General features: G+C 40.0%; 1 protein-coding gene across 2 annotated transcripts in view; it reads left to right on the forward strand.

Annotated features, from left to right (window-relative positions):
• The first annotated feature begins 5,034 nt into the window (after window positions 1-5,034).
• The window catches only part of ube3c (ubiquitin protein ligase E3C), a 33,342-nt gene continuing 20,324 nt past the window's right edge, over window positions 5,035-18,052 (forward strand). For both annotated transcript variants that reach the window (XM_071525798.1, XM_071525806.1), the window contains exons 1-11: window positions 5,035-5,157; window positions 5,851-5,969; window positions 6,190-6,243; window positions 6,567-6,641; window positions 8,470-8,616; window positions 8,961-9,076; window positions 9,222-9,379; window positions 11,291-11,444; window positions 13,343-13,563; window positions 13,764-13,915; window positions 14,816-15,003. In XM_071525798.1, the coding sequence (XP_071381899.1) occupies window positions 5,904-5,969; window positions 6,190-6,243; window positions 6,567-6,641; window positions 8,470-8,616; window positions 8,961-9,076; window positions 9,222-9,379; window positions 11,291-11,444; window positions 13,343-13,563; window positions 13,764-13,915; window positions 14,816-15,003 (1,331 nt within the window). In that variant the 5' untranslated portion in view covers window positions 5,035-5,157; window positions 5,851-5,903. The remainder of the gene's footprint in view (window positions 5,158-5,850; window positions 5,970-6,189; window positions 6,244-6,566; window positions 6,642-8,469; window positions 8,617-8,960; window positions 9,077-9,221; window positions 9,380-11,290; window positions 11,445-13,342; window positions 13,564-13,763; window positions 13,916-14,815; window positions 15,004-18,052) is intronic.

Below are 18,052 nucleotides of genomic sequence, written 5' to 3' on the forward strand. Positions count from 1 at the left end.
GTGAACCTTGATGATCATGACCAATTACAGAATGATAACTGAGAGATTGATGTGTGTGGGATGTGGGCCTGCATGGAAACGTGAAAAAAAAGAGAAGATAGAGGGGTTAGAGAGAGAGACAGCGAGATAGAGAGAGAGAGAGAAAGAGAGAGAGAGAGAGAGAGTGAGTCACTTCACTTCACTAAACCTATGGCATACAAGTCCCTATTATTTGCCACAAAAACGTCCAAAATGGCTTATATCGAATACATTTCTGCGGACAAATGGTTCAGATACTGATGATGTTAAGATAATAGCCTACTATTTAGTCAATGTGAGAAATTATTAGACATATAGGTCAGCAAATATATCTTGCACTTTGAAAATTGGTCCTGGATGCTCCTGTGATGGGATTTTTTTTTTTTTTTTTAGATATTGCTTCCAAATATATCTCTGGTCATTTTTGCTCGCTCTTTGTTATCCATTAGGCTATAGTGATAAAAAATATATATAATATCAAATTTGGGCTCACTTAGGCCAAGGTATGGCAAGTGCCCACACCTGCTGATGAGACAGGGTGAGAGAGCGTGGCAGCTATTTTAAAATTATTATGATATTGTAAAGGGCTAAATAAACATTTTCACCTTTGGACATTTAGCAGAGTTGTTTAATGAGCCGCCGAAACGGATTTCTTTTGCAGCCCGCTCATCAATTAAATCCATTTTATCAGCCTTCTGCATTATTAAAACAGCCGGAGTCTTGATCGCCACGCGCCTGAGCTGCGCCTTGTCCCCTCTACTGGTTTAATTTCATTAAGGGGCTCGCATGAATATTTCTATTAAAGCACCGGTGAAATATGGAGCCATTTAGTATTGGCCTTCACCAATCACCGAGATTTATCGCTCCTTTTCATCACATCTAGGGGAGAGAAAATTAATAAGGCCCCCAAGATGGAGACGGACCCTAAAACCCTGGTCTTTCCTGAAAGCTGTTAATTTGCTCCGTAATTACTTTCACAATTAACTAAAATACAAATCAAAGTGACAAATCGGGATAGTTTATATATTAATTACCCTCGGTAAATGTGTTCATTATGAAAAGGCAATTTAAAGGGACCTACACTGTCTCTTTTATTGCAATAAATACATTCAGTTGAATTGGCACAAATGACCGTTTCCATGAAATGTATAGGACTGCTTTTAAAAACATTTGTGGCCCATAGACATTTTATCAGTTTAATTTGTCGAGGGAGACACCATGGCCGCCTAATTTCTGTCAGAAAAAGACCTTGACATCATGAGATCAGATTCCGAGAAAGGCTGGAAGTGAGACTCATTTCTCTGAGAGAAACCTCAGGATCTCAAAGTCCCTCTAAAAAATTCAATATTGGTGGTTAATTTGTCGGAGACGTGCCATCAATACACTTTGAATGGAGAGCCTACCTGCATCCCCTTCAACATGGTAAACCTAGATTAGGCTATTATATATAGGCCCAATCAGTTCTTATTGATGAAACCATTTGCCAGTGGCTCGTGCTCATGCTTTTAAAGCCTGTACTGTATTCGGTCAGGCTAATAAAAAAGTCTGTCGCTATTGGCCATCAATGGCTAGACAAAATGGGCCAATTGTGTTATTATTATCATTATTATTATTATTATTATTATTGGTAGTAGTAGGCCTAGTAGTAGTAGTAGTAGTAGTAGTACGCTATTATTAGTTGTACTCCTAGGCTCACCTGATAATAAAAAAAAATAAAATAATAATAATAATCAAAACTCTTCTTCAAGTTCTATGGGGGAAAATCAAACAATTTAAGCTACAAAAGCCAGTTAGGCCTATTCTTACAAATATGCAGCAAATTACTTAAGTCTATGCTTCAGTTTCTCTTAAAGCCTCCACATATAGGCCTATTACTACTTTTTGAATTGTGGATCAGTCAAAAATGAAAGGGAGTCGATGGGCATTCAAAGAGGAAAAATGAAGAAGAAATAAAAGGGTGAAAATTTTGTTGTACTTTTTTTGCTTTAGTTTTTGTTGCTTATTTCAAACATTATTTCCAGGTTGGGCTAACATTTCATCTGTTCAACTATGTGAAAGTCATTCAAAAAATAAAATCTAATTTTAATCATGTTAATGGAACTTACCTAAGCTTCTACTTAGGTGTGGAAGGTCCTCATTAACTTCCTTTATATTCAAATTTTGCTGGATCTTGACTCCCCAGGCTTATTTCATATATCACAATTTGTCATTTTTTTGAGACACTTTCAATACAACTTGTCAGGCAACATTTCTAGGACTTATTTTTTATTTTGCAGAATAATATGACTTGAAAGTGAATGAGTATGCCTTTGAGAGATGGGCAGCACTATTGGCCTAATCTTAAACCTAGCCAGTACATTTAAATTTTAAAATGACTATCAATCTCAATCAAAACTGCTCAATCCCACTCTGACAGCATTTAAACTGGCGAGCTTTTTGCTCTTCAGTCACTTCAATGGCAAAAATAACTGATCTTGTTGGGAATGCTGGAGCTGTAAAACGGAGGAATAAGACAGACATATTAGTCAGACAGATATATTAGTCAGGTGTGAAAAGTGAATGAGCAAAAGGTATTAGAGCCAACTGGAATCTGATCTCTGAAGACTAAGTTTGCATGAGAGGACAGGCACCACAACACCAAACCAATACCAATACCAACACCAACACAAATTCCACCACCAACACCAGTGTTTAGAATTCATCTGGGTTGGGATACATAATAATCATATTAAAGAAAACAAAACTTTCTAAAGCCAACTTGCTGCAGCAGTGATGTAGCAGCCGCCACATAATTTTAGCCCAAACTGGGCTCTCATTAACTCATGTTTCATTACTCTTATTTGTAATAAATATTGCTAATTGTCATATATTTGGACAGACAGCCTTTTCCATTAAAACATCACACTTATGGAACCAACCAGTGTGAGGGAGCGTAGCACTCTTCCACAGTTCAAAACAAGACTAAAACACTAAAACAATTCTGTGTAGCCAACATTAGAGACACAGAGACCATGATAATTGGTTTCTGAATGAAATACTGTGAGATTGTACGATTATTTTATACTACATTGATTTTTATAGTATATTATAGTATATTTATATGAATGACTTTTGTACATGAAAGGTTAAATAGTGTATTACATTTATTGTATAGTATTTTTTATTATTGTATTTATTGTGTTTTGTATTATTGTATGTTAATGTGATACAGTATACAATAAACACAGATATAAATTAGCCTCTGGCTATAATCTGGTGCAATATGTTATATTGTGCGCTGTCCCTGCCAAATAAACAAATAAAATTAATACATTTAAAGCAATATTTTCCTGACACTATTTGCAGTTGATAAGTCTACAGTTTGGCATCCTCTCACAGCTCAATAGACAGAAGCATGTGGAAGGTCTTTTTCTCATGTTTTGGAATAATAGCCTAAGTTATTATTACTCGGGAAAACTGGCATATTATCTAAATTGTTAAAATAAAAATATTATTATTGGTTTTGTTATTGTTATTTTTTGTTCCATTGAACAAAATTATTAGGTTTTTGAGGTTGAGTATGTCAAGGGGGCAAAGTCAAATGCACACACACACACACACACACACACACTCGCACACACATGCACACACACAAACACACACACACACACACACACACACACACACACACAGAGCGAGAGTGAGACCCAAACCTATGCCATGTGTTGATTTGATCAGTATCAATGATCAGCTGATATGTTGACTGAACGTCTTCAAGGCAAAAATGTCCTCAAATGCTTTCCAATCTTTTTATCCATTAGCAAACTGTGATGAATTTTCTTGTACATCATCCATCACCTGTTCCTTGTTATTTTCTGCCAGACCAACCCATTTTCATATTCAGCCAGAGGAATAGGTAGTAGGGACTTCCCATAGACACTAAATTAAACTGATTTATGCATCTCAAAAAGACAGACTTAATGGATTAGATTCGGTGGAATGCCATATATACCTTCCATTTTTCAACTCTGAATTCGTGCCAATCTAACCCCAATACAATAGTTTAGAGTTGGTATCATCTTCTGTGCAATATAGCCAACAGCATTGCGATTTGCATATGAGTTTGTGGAAAGAATTTGATTTCTCCCTCAGGCCTGCAGATCATGGCTGTTTTGTCTGTATTTGAATTTCAAAAGTAAATCTGAACAAAAAATAAAGGGAATATAAAGGAAATGTGAATTATCAATCAATATGATATTATATATTTATTTTATATATTTATATATTTTATATTTTTTGTATTATATATTTTTTACAGTGTTCAAATTTTGCATCGAGGATCTGATGAAACTCTTCCTTGCTCTATAAGAAATAAGTTGAGTGCTTTTGTAGAAACCTGGCTTGGATGTGAGTGGTTACGTCATTGGGTTTATTAAGTGGATACCTTCCATCATAGATGTTGAATAAAGCCCCAGACTCTTCCAAAAGGCTCAACAGTAAATATCATCCCAGAATTGACTTCCTACGTCAACAAGTGGGTCTCATTAATTAATTGGTGTACCTTTACAAGTCAAAAAAGTAAATATAATGGCACACACATGCTTGACCTTTTCCATTCTATGGGAGGAGGGACCTTTGCCAGTAGGTTCACTACCTTACAGGAGAAGAAAGTGTATAAAATAAATTCACAAGTCTCTACCAGAAAGGATGTATTCATACTGAAAAGACTATATCAAATCCACCTTCATTTAGGATTGGGTTTGTACAGTTTAGAAATTTGTTGTTTGAATTTCTGGACATAGAAGAACTGACATTAGTGATCTGAACACACACACACACACACACACACACACACACACACACACACACACACACACACACACACACACACACACACACAGAGCGAGAGTATGTTTTGCTACAGCAGAACTCATATCTGAGTTCAATGTTTACATGGAGAGGAGGGTTTAAGCGGCACGGAATTGATTGGCATTGATTCTGTCCAATCAGCTTCCCGACCGGAAGCGAAGCGGATATAGGTAGCCGTTCGCTGTTGTGTTGATTTCTAGAGAGAAGAGGAAAAGAAGACCTGACATTTATATTAAATTGCCGCTCCGGAGTTCTAGTGTTTGTTCCCCCCCTTATTTCAGAAGTCAAAAGGTAAACGATTACTAGTTTATGATTCTCAAATGTGTATCTTGTAATATGAGAAATGTCAAAGAGGACGGATAGGAAGATACCCCCCGTAAAGTTAGCCTGGCTCAATGCTAGCTGCTTAGCTCGCTAGCTGCAATGCTAACGTCAACAATATCATGTTACTTACACATGTATTGACGAGTAGGGCAACACATCAACAATAAATCTTTTGTGGTTTGCAGTCTCATTTTGCGGTCGGACTCATGCATCGTAAATAGCAGCGTTTACAACTTGACAGATGCTGAGTCATTAGCTAACTAGCTAGCTAACTATTGTTGCAAGCAAACTGAAGCTGTCAGCCGGCTAACTGAAGTTATCTGCTTTCTTTCGTTTCACAGTTGTACAGATTGAGATTCAATCACTGATTTATATAGTCACATGAATTAAAAACAGCCAGTGACGTCCCTTATTTGTTAGCGAATTGGCTAGTCGAAGTAGATGGTTGAAAAGTAGGTTGGGAGCAAATCAAGAATGATCAGATTATTTTCTTGTTGCTTTAACTTCACTGGTTTCATTGGTTACTTTCTAATTAGCTGGTTATTTACAGTAACGGTACCTGGTTTCTAAAACATCCAGAGTTGATGAGAGTGGACAATAGTAAAGGCATAGCAATTTGATTAGTTTGAAATGCTAAGTTAGTTTCATTTTCTGTTTCAGAAAGCAGTGGCACCCTCTGAATAAATTGACCAATCAATGGGAAAAATCTAACAATGTTCAGCTTTGAAGGAGATTTCAAGACAAGACCCAAGGTATCACTTGGAGGAGCTAGCAAAAAGGTATGTTTTATTTGACTTTCTACATGGAAAGGTATACAGGCATAGGGAAATAACCCCATAACAAACATGTCTGCTGTTATTCATATAGAAAACATATCCAATTTGTAACATATTCATATTTCAGATGTTCCTGACAATTCTCAATATAATAAATCATAAAGCATGTCTGGCTTAGCTATCACTGGCAGGGCTTTTCAAGTTCTTTTATTTTGCTTTTCAGGAGGAGAAAGCATCTCTGCTGCATCGCACTCAAGAAGAAAGAAGAAAACGAGAGGTAATTATGCCTATGGAGTACTTTGTATACAAATTGCTCATGAAAGCAAGTCTTTTATGTTCCTGTGTGTGTTAGTCTTCTATGTTCATTCAAAGGATCCATTATTGATCCTAAAAAAAAAACCATTAGAAAGTTTCACAATAATGAAGATGTGCATTTATTTTGCACTATAAATATGAGTGAAAAAATATATGCGTGCAGGCTGAAAAGAATAAATGCTGAATAATATTTAATCTAATGCAATGTAATGGCTTAGTTTGTTACTTTGGTCATTGATGTGGTCACTCAGTCAGTTCTTAAGTGTGTTGTTTGATCATTCTCAGGATGAAAGGAGAAGACTGAAGAATGCCATTATCATTCAGTCCTACATTCGCGGGTATCAGGACCTAAAACAACAAGTAAGTCTGCAAGCACCTTTTCAAGTTCTTTTTTTAGGTTTCATAAGTCATCTTCAATAATGTTGCACAAGCTGTTTCAAGCTAGAAATGTCAGCTGTCCCATTAGGCTATTGTTGTTGAAACCGATGGGTAGTTTTGAAGTTATTGAGTAGTATTGGGAATGAGGGATGGGCCTAGGCGCAGGTACAAGGTAGTTTAGGTGACTGTAGCGGTGTTTGTTGTGGAGGTGGTTCTGCAACACCAGAACTTAGGGCGTTTTCACACCTATAGTTTGTTTGCTCTGGTCCGAATCAATTGAATCAGTTGTAAACTTGGAGCGTTTTCCCCTTGGTTCAGTTCCTTTTCACACGGAGAAAAATCCAAGTGAACCAAAAATCACTACAAACCACGTGAGAACGTTCACTCCGCTTATTGGTCAGTTGGGTCTGGGGCGGGAGCAAGAAAGTAAATACAGGAAGAAGGTCCTGTGTTCTGGACTAGTGCACATTGCTATGCAACATGGAGCAACGGCAGAGTTGGCATTTGCTCATAACTGTTGTAATTATCTGGGCAATATACCAGGCACAACTGTACCAGCAGAATGCCGAATGCACTTAGAGGAAACGTCTTGAAAATGCTATACTGGCTATACCTGGCTATACCTGCTATACCTGACTACAGGAGCCTTTTAGGTCAAACTTGCTGGTAGTTGGGTCGGATCGAGGTCGGATCACATTCCCACCACAAACAAACCGCTCCAGGGTTTGTTTGGGACCAGACTGAGACCACCTCCTCTAAAGGGTCTCGGCGCGGTTGTTTTGGTCCGCACCGAGTGTGATTACTGTGTTCACACCTGCCCAAACGAATCGCACCAAGGGGGAAAGCGAAACAAAGTCCGATTTAACCGGACTAAAAGCACAGGTGTGAAAACGCCCTTACTGTTGGACTGTTCTGGAAGTGTCATAGGCCTAATTCAGTGAAACATCCGTGATGGCAGGTACCCACTTGTCAACCCCAGTGACATACCAACACTCACACACTCAATCCTGTAACATTTAGATTAGGTGGCTAGTGAACAGTGCTGCCTGTCTGGTGGTCCTGTAGATTTATGACGGCATAGCCTGATGTCCTCTGTGGTCACCATTGGTAGGTTTGTACATCATGATTTGACACCTGACGTGGGCTTCTTTATGAATTATCACTCTTGAGCTGGGGCTAGTAAGATATTGGCTTGGGCAAGTTGATTGGTCACTCAGTGACCAGAAAAGTTTTTAGTCTTACTATTTGTCACTTGGTGATAAACCTGTTATCTTTGCTCTTCTTTCTCTGCCACTGGCCCACTTTCCTCTCTGTTGTACCTTTTTTCTGACCGATCAGATTGGATATCACCTTAGAGTTAGTCAAACAGTTGTGTGGAGTGGGCATGGTGGTGAGAACTTGATATTATGAAGCAAAAAGTAAAAGTATGTTTCTTTGCATTGTGGAAGTGAGTGACAGTTACCTTGGGTTGAAAATGAATGAAGTATGAATTAATCCCTTACTGCTTGTCAGCAAACCAAGTAAAGCAGATCAGGCTGGCTGATTTTTAAAAAGCACTGACAACTACCACAAACACACACTCGGTGCCCACGACAAGAGCCAGCAGCACCGAGCCTGTGTGTTGGCAGCTAACTGACAATCATTCTGACGTTAAACACTGACAACATTAAAACTTATATTCTTAACGTTGAACCCTGTATTTGCATACACTTCATTTTACCTGAATAACATGTAGTGGTTATGATTTCATTTAAACGACTCTGCTCCAGCGAAATTTGCTACGTGTGACTTTTGACCTTTCCCTCTCCAGTATGCCATCCAGAGGGCCAAGTTTGATGAGTGTGCCAGCCAGACACAGGCGGGGGGAGCGCAGCATGTGTTGGACGGTGCCAGTCTCAGCCTCCTAACAAGGCGACTCATATTTTTCTACAGACAGAGTGTGGATGCACATAGATTGGTGAGAATGTGATGTGTCTTTGGTGCTCTTCAATTACACATATATTAATTGATTCACAGAAGGTATTATTGCCAAATGCTTAAGTTTTAGCCAAAGTCTAGTGTGTATATCTAAAAGTGGGAGTATTTGTTGTGTTCTTTTTTCTTTCTATTTTACTTGATTTGATTCTTTTAATGCAGTGCATTTTGCTTGTTCTTTTATATGAATTTTATCTTTTTATCTGCCTTCTATAGATGTAAAGCGCTTTGAGCTGCATGTTGTGTATGAAATGTGCTATACAAATAAAGGTTATTATTATTATTATTATTATTATTATATAATACAAAATGTGTGTGTTTATTAAGATATGGATATGTCAGAACCTGGTGAAACACAACAGTCTGTTTGTGAAGCTGTTGGCGGGCCCAGAGAGACAGACGTGTGTGTTTCAGATCAAGAGGATATTAGGCTTCTGCTGCAGGTACAGTACTTGGACATTAATAATGGATTGACATTGTTGGGTCTTTAGATGTATAGATGACCAGATGAATAGGTGGTTGGTTGGATATTTGAAGAAACTGCAGTTGTCGTCATTACACTCTTCCCTCTCTCTCTCTGTCTCCTAGACTGCTGCAGAACTGCAAGGATGACAGTTTGAATGTAGCAGTTCCCATGCGGATGCTAGAGATCTATTCTTCAGAGAGAACCTATCTTCCTGTTATTCTAGACGCTAACTGTGTAGCATCATTAATCGAGCAGATTTTGCACTATATGGTACAGAAAGGTAAGATGGATCACTGTCTTCTTTCATTTGGACTCACTGATGTATTGTGCATTTATCACTATGTGGAAGAAGAAGCAGTGATATATTTTCTGCTGCCTTGATAAATCAGCACTGCCACTTATTTGGAGCATAATATGGGCATTTGAAATGGCTCTGATTGGTGAATTGTTTACTCTCTGTGGAGCCCGCAGATATTTAAGGTGGATTTTTTGGAAAAAGGATGCAAAATTACAGTATTCCAAACACAGATGAAAGTATTCTACCGCACACTGAAACACCTCGGACACTAGTGGACCTTATGAGGCCTGGTGGTCAAACACTTGTTTGCTTCATTGTATTCTTAGGTGGTGTATAGAGACATAGAATGAATGAAATGGGCCGGAAGCCTTTCATTGTGTCGTTGAATACTTTCATCTGTGTGTGGACTGTTGTTCCTCCTCTGACCAGACTATAGCTGCTATGCACAGGGAATCCACAACCTATGGTATTTACAGTACCCTAAATTTGGGATGTATGAGTAATTTTAACAGTAATGTTTAAAATCACTTAGAGCTGCAACGATTAATCGATTAATCGATTAATCGATTAGTTGTCAACTATTAAATTAATCGGCAACTATTTTGATAATCGATTAATCGGAGATTAAGAAAAATAAGTCAAAATTCTCTGATTCCAGCTTCTTAAATGTGAATATTTTCTGGTTTCTTTATTCCTCTATGACAGTAAACTGAATATCTTTGGGTTGTGGACAAAACAAGACATTTGAGGACTTCATCTTGGGCTTTGGGAAACACTGATCATCATTTTTCACCATTTTCTGACATTTTATAGACCAAACAACTAATCGATTAATCGAGAAAATAATCGACAGATTAATCGACAATGAAAATAATCGTTAGTTGCAGCCCTAAAATCACTCCTACTCTACTGGTTTCAGCCATTTAGAACAAAACATCTAGTTAAAATTAAATGTCTCTACTACATCAACAAATAGCTGCAGTCAGATGTCTGGGAGCCTAATTAAACAGGCAAACTGGCTAAACCTACTTTTACAGGTAAAACTGTTAAGTACAGGGGCATCCTGGTGGCTTAGTGGGATAAAACACATACCATATACTTGCAACATCATGGGCTTGAATTCTGTTCCCAGTCTATGCTGCAGGTTATCTCTGCTTTCATTTTACATTTACAGTACATTCAAAATATTTAGCTGACGCTCTCAGTTCAGTTCAGCACAACTGCCATAAAATAGCCTCAAAAGAAGAAAATGTGAAGCATTAATAGACTCTGAGAACATTCCCATTGAATTTGCAGTTGTTTTTCATGGTGTTCCTAAAGAGAAAGTGAACATGTTTGAATCTTCCTTGTTGAGACAAAGGAAAATGCGTACAGTGTTTTACATTATATATAACTCACAATCATCATTTTAAAACATCGGGATTTATACCTAGAAAATTACCTTTTTATATACAGTACGTTCTTGAAATAAAATGTTTGGAAAATGTAGACAAAACTCTCATCTGAAAACTCAAGTACTTGCGTAAACCATTTTCGAGGTATTTTGAATTTCCAGACATATTTGTTTGTGTCATGCATGCTAAATGACACCCTCATTAATCTTCTGTGCACAAGTACTATAAATATTAGTATTAGTCTTGGTGATATATTATACACAGGTTATTGATTAATTTGTTCTCATTCTTACACATCAGTTATTGTTTAATATTTAATGCCAGTAGGGCCATTACCTACTTCTTGTGTTTGTGTAAAGCTAAATTTACTCCAAACAGAGCAGACATGTAATTACAAACCATATTACTGAGTCATTATGAAATTATTATTATATATTTTATAAAGTCACCCAGTGTCTTACATCCTCTCTGTTTCTCCGTTCCTCTCTCTCTCTCTCAGGATACTACAGGTCGCTGTATATTCTCGTGAATCACAGGCTTCCTTCCAGTCTGGAGTACAGCGACGCTCCCTCTGTCCCTCTGGCAAGCACACTGTTGGAGCACATCCTCAAACCCCTGCACTTTACCTACTCCTCCTGCACAACAGGCGCAAGGTACAGCAGGAGAATGAAACAAACATTTGAACATTTACCCAGGTAGAGGCAGGAGTGTGTCCAAATGTAATTTTTCGAGTTACCTGCCAGGTGCTGGTAAACTCCCCAAATTTACCTGCCAAAAATAATTACCAGACAAAATAATTAATATACATTTTTCATTGAAATAATACAAAGTTTGCAGACGTTTCTATCCTACCGCTTTGTGTAGAGCCAGCGTAACAGGCAGCCAATTCAGGAGCCTGTTTGACACAGAGCTATTATTTTGCTTTGATTTGATTTGCTCAGGGTCAGAGACACTGTACGGTGGTCAGCAGGGACAAAATTTGAGAACAGGCAAAGACCAAAGGCTGTATATAACCGAGGCATTTAAATGTTATCGTCCCACATAGTTACCAGCCAGTGTGGCGGGTGACCCTTATTGATTTTCTTATCCACCAAAGACAAATTTTCCCGGCATTTGGCACTTGCCGGGTGGTAATGTCAGACTCTGCTGCTGGGCAATTTTTCAGTGGCACACGCAAGGACATGTAGAGCAGAACAGGGTGGTGTCAGGGGATTTCAGAATAGAACTGCTAATGTGAGACCAGTGTTGTCTTGTGCAGGGCAGGAAACCTTTTTTTCCCCCTACAGACTCCAGCCACTTTCACTGTTTTTCCAGCCAACTAGATTTTTAGATTAATAGTAGTGAAGAGTAAACCAGTTTAACTCACCAATGATCCTGCATCAAGAAGACCTGGATAATACCTGAACAGAACTTGGGCAGCAGCAGGGAGACATATTGATTAGGGACAGGATTTGGTTCAACCCCCTGTGACAGCAAGCAGCCAACCTGCTGAAGTGTCCTTGAGCAAGAAACTGAATCCCAGTTCCAGGGGTGCTGCTTTGACCCTGTTCTCTGACTTCACTCTGGAGGGGGTCGAGTGGGTCAAGTGAAAAGAAAATGTCCCCTCTTAATAGAGTATCACAAAAAACTGCACTAGAACTCTCCATGGAGGGTAACGGCGTATTGATACATAAATCTCCAAGTTATAGATGTGTGTAGACCTCCCAAGTCACTGGCTCTTGAGTACCAAGCAAAGAGAATTGTAAAAAGGCAGGAAAGGAATGTCTTTGTCTCTGGTGTATTCTTTTAAAATCATCCATTAAACTGATCAGACAAACTACAGCAGTTTTTTGTCCCTCCGAGTCAGTAGTGAAGCAGTAATTGCTTCAGGGACCAATTTACAACAAGCCATAAAAAGCCCGAGACTCGCTCGCTCGCCGGAGTGCAGAATATCAGACTATTTGCCCTCAATTTGAGACATTCTTAATGACAAACGACAAGGGGACTTCTTTTCTTCTTTGAAGAAAAGCGGGGCGGGAGTGAGAGAAACTTGTGTACACACTGACTCTTACAGCTAATTATCTGACTGGACCCACCAGATGTGTGACTGAGGCAGACAAAGCAGCTCTGTTTGGAGAGACAATATTGGAGCACTCACGAAGCAGAAAGAGCAGGGCAAAGTTACAGCAACCCACTTTCTCAGCCCGACTCTTTTGTTCTTTATAGACTAAATTTAAGGCAAAATCTTGGTTTTTACAATTCATAGCCAGTTCATGTAGCGCATTAACTCGTCCTGTTAATCCTATGTACTACCAGCAATCTGTTTGAGTAGTGGTATGTTGGCCTGGTAGATTTGACTGTCCTGCATCAAAGTGTCCTTGAGCAAGACACAAAATCCTTACACACTTTCTGACTGCTCCTGCCCTTTGACCCTTTCTGGTGGCACATAGTGTATAGATAAGTGTTTCAAGTGGATATGTGAAGCACAAAAATCTAAACTACATGGTGTGCAATATGGTGAGCTTTAATCTCATTCTTTCCCCTTTATCTGTGCTTGTTTCTCGTCTCTCAGGCAGTTTGTGTTTGCGGCCTTCACCGAGGAGTTCATCTCGGCGCCGTTCACCGAGCAGATCTTTCACTTCTTTATCCCAGCACTGTCGGACTTCCGTCTCTCATTCCCATTCGAGGCCTTCCTTGGCTCCCTCCAGGCCACAATAGGCTCCTCCTCAGCACCACAGAGCCGGGCACCATGGCTGTTTTACTTCGTCCTCTCCGTTGGGGGGAACTGCCTAGGTGGGTGACACAGGTTAGGGGTGTGCGCATAGGCATGTGTATTGTGTTTATGTATTTATATATACTGTAGTGTGTGTTTATGAGGTGAATGAAATATGGCTCATTTGCAGTATAAACCCCAGAGGAGAGTGATAGAGGTATGGTGATACGATGTGTTATTGTGGAAGTGGCAGTGACGGTGGGTGGGTGTGTGTTGACAGGCACACTATCAGAGGAGGGTCTCCTCCTGTACCTGCGGGCTCTGCAGACCCTGCTGCCCCTACTGCCGGTGTCGGAGAGCAGCAGCAGGCCTGAAGTTTGCAGTGACTCAGAGGATGATGATGACGCTAACATCCATCCACCACCCATGCAGGTACAACAGGCAACAGGGGCGTTTCCAACTAAGATTAGACCAATATTTTGGTTTTGTCGATATAATTGGCCCATGTTGGCCTGTTATGACATATCGGATATCGGTTGTCCACTGCCAATATGATGGAGGTTCCTCCCTGACAGCTACATTCTATAAAACCTGCAATGGAATTTTTTTCTTCTTCACACATTTTATTTATTGATTTATTTATTCAATAATGTGTTTTGCAAATTCTTCATTTAAAGGCAGTAATGTATCCCAGAGTTTCCCTACCATTGAATAGCTGGGGTCACCCTGCAAGTGCTGCTAACCCACCTAAAAGAAATTCATTAGTCTGGGTTTCAGTGGAGAATTTTAGAGTCCCATGATGGCCTAAATGCTGTTTCAGAGGCTTTTCCACTAATTCTGGGGAACATTTCAATTTTTTTGACCTGAAAATGGAAAAATGTAAAGATATTGAATATTGCCACAAAATCTCAGCTATCTGCAGCTTCAATTAATAAATAGCAGCATCAGCCTTCAAAAACACATATCGCTCAAACCCTAGATGTAACACTACAAACATCAAGGAGCACAGGTTAAACTTATTTCCAGTACCACTGGACATTACTGCCTTACAAAGGCAAACAGAAGCAACAAATTTATGTTTGTTTTTACAACAGTCATGACTACTACGTCAGAATTCATATCAACAAAAATTATATCCATAAATGCTACTAAATTATATACTATCCACTTCTTTACAGGTGCTGTACAATACTTAAACTGAGATAAACTATGAAGTAATTTTTCCCCATTTCACTGCTCTGTTACACACAGTTACTGTTGTTTTGGCTGAGTATGGCAGATCAATGTCTTCATTCCAATGTTTCAACCCATATCTGTTCTCCCCTGTATCAGGATGACAGCCGGATCTCTGTGCAGCTGATAACAGAGGAGTGTGTCCACAAGCTGGACACCAAGCAGCAGACTAATGCCCTGCTCAACCTGGTGTGGAGGGACTCGGCCAGCGAGGAGGTCTTCACCATGATGGCATCCATCTGCCACACACTCATGGTGCAGCACCGCCTCATGGTGCCAAAAGTCAGGTACGAGTACACAGACAAACAAAGTTACAAAGTTTTTCACAAAGCAACAAATAGCATAAACACAGATTAAAAATGCTTAAGATATGTCAATTAAATTTGGACCTGCACTGTGCTGTGTGCTCCAGATAATTCTTTGAAATATTGTACTTAAAGGATGAAAGGATTTTGAGTGGGTTTTTATTGCAACAACCTTGGCTGTGCTTTAAAGGTGCAAATTGTAATAAAATTGTATGGAGGATGTTCCTCATGAGTGGTAGATATTGTAGGTATTATTCCCTATAAAAAAGCTTTTGGTATTTTGATCCACTAAATGGAACCAAGGTGCACTTTACAGTGAAGCAACCAAGGATTTCTGTATCAACAGATGCCAGGAAAACATAATTTAAAGGCTTGTGATTATTCCGTTTTTATAATATTTTACAGATCCTGTAGAGATCAACCTTGCATTGAAAGAGCTTGTTTACACACCTACCTGATTGAGGAGAAAACTGTGTCTTTATGTGTTTCCGCGCTGTAAGCAGTAATGTAAATAACGGTGAAGTGAGGCAGGCAGTTATCTGTGGTCCTCACCCACTGGCATTTACAACCGGCAGAGGAAGCAGGGATGTCAGGGAAGCTGTCAGTGCTGGATGAGGGCAATTACCCCTTCTCAGGTTGATTACATTAGGGCCAGGATGTCAGAGGTGGGGGGGAGATGGGAGCTGCTCTGACTGACGGAAGGTGATCCCGACCGAGCTTCACGGATGGTCAACCTCCTCTGGTTAATTATTAGTGGAGCCAAACCAGGAAGCTGCCAGTTGATTTGTATGTGTGTGTGGGTGTTTGTGTGTTTTCAGTGCATGCATTGGAGAAAAATTCATTTCAAGTGAGCAACTATGTGTTAGGTCTATACTGTTAGTGCTGCTCTTGAACCAAAAACCATGCCAATTATCTGTGTGTAATGGCTCAGCATGAAGTGGCGTCGTCAGTAATCAAAATGTACAGCAGGAGATCGATGGTCAGATAGTGATTTTGGTATATTGCTTACGAATCATCGGACAGAATTTAGAAGAATCTCTGTTTTTTTTTTTACCCCTTTAATTTTTACGGCTTCCTCCATCCCACCGCTTTTACCATAAATCCTGCCATTCGTCCTCCATCATTATTGGATATCTGTACAAAATAATTAGCTCACTGAGAAAGATTAATCACTGCAGGAGTGGACGGGATAGCTTTACAAGAGGCTAAGGGGAGCAAATTGCATCCCGGCCCTGATTTACTGCTCCTACAAAAAAAAAAAAAGAGGCTGCCCGGTCGGTTGGCCAGCCCGACACAGTGCCTTTTAATAAATATGTACAGTATCTCATGAAACTGCTCTCTCTTCTTTTCAGAGGACAACTTAAAAGCAGCACCATGATTCAGGCTTGATGTAAATTGATTTGATTTTGATTGGTTTGCTAAGTGGACTTAGGCTGTATTTGTCTTAGTGGGTATGGTGTAATTTCAATTTGATTGTTCAGCATTGGGTATTTGGTGTAATTTCACTTTGATCGTTTGGTTTCAGCCAATGTAGCACACTGTTGCTAACGGGGCTCTCTCTGATGAAAGTGAGCGCAGACGAGCTTCTGTCCTTCATTTGCTTTTGAAAGGTTGCTGTGATTGTTGAGTTGACATGAGATAATGATGTTGATAATTTTAACACATCAGTCTGCAAAACGAATCTGTATTTAGGTGGGAGCGGGATGCCTCGCTTAGTATTTTCTTGATGGTGTCAAATATGACCTGAGCACGGCTGCTTATTTTCTGCTGAACAGAGATTCTTTCGTTCTGCAAAATGAAATGATCTGGGTGTGATTCATCAAGCTGTTTAGCGTACACACACACACACACACACATGCACACGCAACCCCTTTTGATGTCTTGACTTTGTTTATTAGTGGTTCATTTCATGATTGAAATGGGGGTTCGGGTTCTCGCAGGCCGTAAATCACCATGTCAGCTGGCATTTAGTGCTTTGTTTCCCATTTCAATCAAACACCCGCACCACTTGTTAAGAGCCCACAGCACTATTCCCCGCTGCTCTCCTGAGTCTTGTAGTACTGACAGATGGCGTGGGCTCGCCACAAACCATTTCTCAAGCCGTATTGAGGGTCGTCTGCCACTCTCTGCTCCTTAAGCTCATTTCCATTTTGGGTCTTTTGAATGAGTTTGGCTACTCAGCGGTATAGGTTGAATGGCAGAACGGGGATTTGGGCATTGACATTGAGATGAGAATATATTCAGCCGATATGAGATTTCCCTTTTTTTTCCCACTCCACTCCCGCCTCTCTTTATCTCTTGCTTAGCTCTTTTTTTTCTCTGTTGACCTTTACTCCTCTCTTCTGCTGTGAATACAAGGAGATGCCCTGTTAAAGGCAGGCATCCTTATAGGTGCCAATACTGTCACTCTTCAGACAAGGGCCCATTATATGCAGGGGCACTTTATTTCGCCTTTTAGCTTACTTACCACATTATTGTCACCTGTTCTTAACCCTCTGTGTGAAAAGCAATCTAGGAGTATACACAAACACACACACTTGAACAAAGAGCAGCTTCACACCTTGGTGCCACAGCCCGTTGAGTACGGAGCGAGTATTGAGAGGTATGCGGGCCCTCCTCAGTGTTATCATGTAATTCACTGTGAGTGTGGAAGCTCGCTGGCGCTGCGGGGTCACAGCGAGGGCCGGGCCTCCCCTCCTCCTCCGTCCTCCATTGTCTCACTGCCTGGCCATTAAGTTAAATGGGGCTCCAGCAGGAAGCTAGAGGACTGTTTATGACCCGGGCTGGGTACCCTCGCCAGCAACTAGTTTACTAATGGAAGGTGCCTCGCCTAAATAAAGCTTAATGGCTCATTTAATCTTTTTTTTTTCGGCCCGCACAAGGTATAAAAGGGGAGAGACAGGCCAAGAAAATTGTATGGGGGAAATGCTGGTTAAAAGTGTTTTTTATTTTTTTGCCCCCCTTTTACGTGTGTCCTCTGGTTAATTGGGCAAAGTTAACAATCCTGGCACAGAGGACAGCTAGGCAGAAA

Source organism: Centroberyx affinis, unplaced genomic scaffold (assembly GCF_046629955.1).
Source record: "Centroberyx affinis isolate AG114_WGS23_722 - 3 ecotype Tasmania unplaced genomic scaffold, CSIRO-AGI_Caff_v1 ptg000109l_1, whole genome shotgun sequence".
In the NCBI taxonomy this organism is placed as follows: domain Eukaryota; kingdom Metazoa; phylum Chordata; class Actinopteri; order Beryciformes; family Berycidae; genus Centroberyx; species Centroberyx affinis.